At 26.4% G+C, this 2,562-nt stretch overlaps 1 protein-coding gene across 1 annotated transcript in view; it reads left to right on the top strand.

Annotated features, from left to right (window-relative positions):
* Positions 1-1,294, top strand: part of LOC100572346 (kelch-like protein 3) — a 3,819-nt gene extending 2,525 nt beyond the window's left edge. The window contains exons 2-3 of the mRNA XM_016806635.2: positions 671-942; positions 1,017-1,294. Of these exons, the coding sequence (XP_016662124.1) occupies positions 708-942; positions 1,017-1,111 (330 nt within the window). The 5' untranslated portion in view covers positions 671-707 and the 3' untranslated portion in view covers positions 1,112-1,294. The remainder of the gene's footprint in view (positions 1-670; positions 943-1,016) is intronic.
* The last annotated feature ends 1,268 nt before the right edge of the window (positions 1,295-2,562 follow it).

The following is a 2,562-nucleotide window of genomic DNA, read 5'->3' as shown; positions in this document are numbered from 1 at the left end:
AATTCGAAACTGCCTTAGCATATTACTTCAAAACGAAGTATGGCTATCTAATTTTCATTGCACCGTCGTTCTTAACTCGTTGAAGTACATAGGTTTCAAAAAAAAAATAAATTAATATTCGTAATAGGTGCAGTAAACTAGTGACGCGCAAAAATCGCAAAATAGCGAACTTCATTAAGCCATAACTTTGGAACTAAGTCCGACCGCCAAATTCTGACTTCACCATCGTTCTCAGTATAGTTAACTACATAAGTCTAAAAAAAAAAAATTGCAAAAAAAAGGGTGTCCGGTAAAGTAATAAAGTTCCCTAATATCAAAACTAACAGCTCACTATTGAAACTAGTGAATAAAAATTTGCTATGTCGTATGTGTGTAAGACGGAGACAACAAATCCATGGGTAGCATCCTCTTAAGATATTTTATTAATTGATTACGACTTGCATACAATTTCTATCTTACATTCACACCTCACAATCACATAAATGATTATTCATAATTCATATTATTAAACTTAGTTAAGAAGAATTTTTTATCAAATAAAATCATAAATATTATGTTGAAAATTACATTCAACATTTTAGGTGAGATGCCTCACTTGCCCCACCCCCAAAACCGCCACTGCTGGCTACATACATTAATTTTCTATGTATTGAACATTTTTTTTTTTTAGAAATGTTATAATAGCTGCTAGTCCATACTTCCGTGCCATGTTCATTAATTTTGATATAAGTTATGAATATTATGATCCTGGTCTTGACACATGGACATCAGTTGCACCAACGTCTGCACATCACCATAGTGTTGGTGTTGGAGTCTTGGATGGTCTTATGTATGCTATTGTTGGTTATGATGGAAAGTACCTTAAAATTGTTGAGGTTTGTAGACCAAGTGATGGAGATTGGTCTTCTGTAGCTGATATGGAAATACGCCGAATGAGGCCAGGTGACTATAATTATTATTTTTTTTTTAGTATCAACATTAAAAATATATTGAACTTAAATTACATTTTTATATAGGAGAAGTCGCATTAGATGGCTTGTTGTATGTTATTGGCGAAGAAGTGTTCATCCACTATAAATACTATAGAAATTTACAACTAATTTATCACTAATACTTGGATCATGGAGACATTGTCAAGACTTGGAGTGCACATTTGTGGTGGGTTAGTCGTTGATAGACCACCACATTAGTACTAATCAGCATACAGAATGATTTCACTGTTGTGGTAGTAATATGAACTTATTTTTGTATAAATTATGATGAAATGTGATTTATTCTTTATATTTTTGTCAATGTGAATGTTTTTTTTTATAATTTAAATTGATTATTTAATTAGTTAAATAAATAAGTTATTAAGTTAATTATATTACAGTATATCATCAAAAACTTATATAATTTAGTATTAATTTAATTTATTTTAGATTCTGTGAGGACTGAGGAGTGATAGACTTATTGGTTTTTCCATGATTTCTTTTTTTTGTGGTTTGTGTACACTATTACTGGATGTTTAGGTAAATTATTTTGTAGTTAAAAATGTATCAAATTAAACATTTTTATAGCTAAGAATTGAAAATGTAGAACAGGGATTCTCATAAGTAGTTGGTTCATATTGTAATCATTAAATCTAAAAAAAATATGTAAATACAGTTTTTTGTTATATATGTATATTTTTAGCTCAAATTTGAACGAAATTAGATATTCCAACGAGCCACAATGAATAACTATTCCATTTATAGTTTGTTGTTATTTAAAATATTGAAAATATTCACAAATCATGGCTGGCACTTTTAAAGTTCTTTAAATATAATATTTCAAATATTTTTAAGAAAAAAAGTATTTAAGAATAATAAGCTGGCAGTCAGTTTGTATTTAAATATTTTTTTAATTGTATCAAGTAAATAAGAATATTACTTTTGTAATTACATACTTCATTTCATAATAAAAAATGAAAAAAAATTTTGAAGAAAAATTACCAATAATGGCCAACTTTAGACTAATAAGTGATATTTATTTAACATCATTGATATAACTAAAGAACAAGTACAAAAGGTATACTGTTTATCTTATTATTAGTTGTAAAAAAGTATGTTTATCAAAATGTATTATTAATAATTTAACTTTTATTGTACCTATGTGATTTTATAATTACAAAATGTGAAATATTCATTCAAAATTTAATAAAAAAAGGGCCTACATTTTTTTTAAAATAAATAATGCAAATTGCACACACTTTTAAATAAAAATATACTAATCCATATTATAATATAATAATTTATAAATTTTAATAAATTTTTTGAAATAAATATTTTTCAATTTTTGTTTCTCTGTTTTCTTCAAAGATTAAAATCTGTATTGCGAATGTTATCAGCCAATAATGCTTGTTCTTCTTAATTATCAATTTCTTCAACATCACGCATAGGAATATTGTTTGTTATACACATATTATGCAAGACTGTATACAAGGTGATTCTTTTATCGAGAAACACTCATTATTTCAAAAAGCATTAATGTTTTTGAAAATATTCTTTTACATAGTTTCAATTTTTTTTAAAAACAAAGTTT

This window comes from Acyrthosiphon pisum, unplaced genomic scaffold (genome assembly GCF_005508785.2).
Source record: "Acyrthosiphon pisum isolate AL4f unplaced genomic scaffold, pea_aphid_22Mar2018_4r6ur Scaffold_21196;HRSCAF=23278, whole genome shotgun sequence".
NCBI lineage: Eukaryota > Metazoa > Arthropoda > Insecta > Hemiptera > Aphididae > Acyrthosiphon > Acyrthosiphon pisum.
Note: the sequence above shows the minus strand (reverse complement) of the source record. Positions and strands in the feature narration are given on the sequence as shown.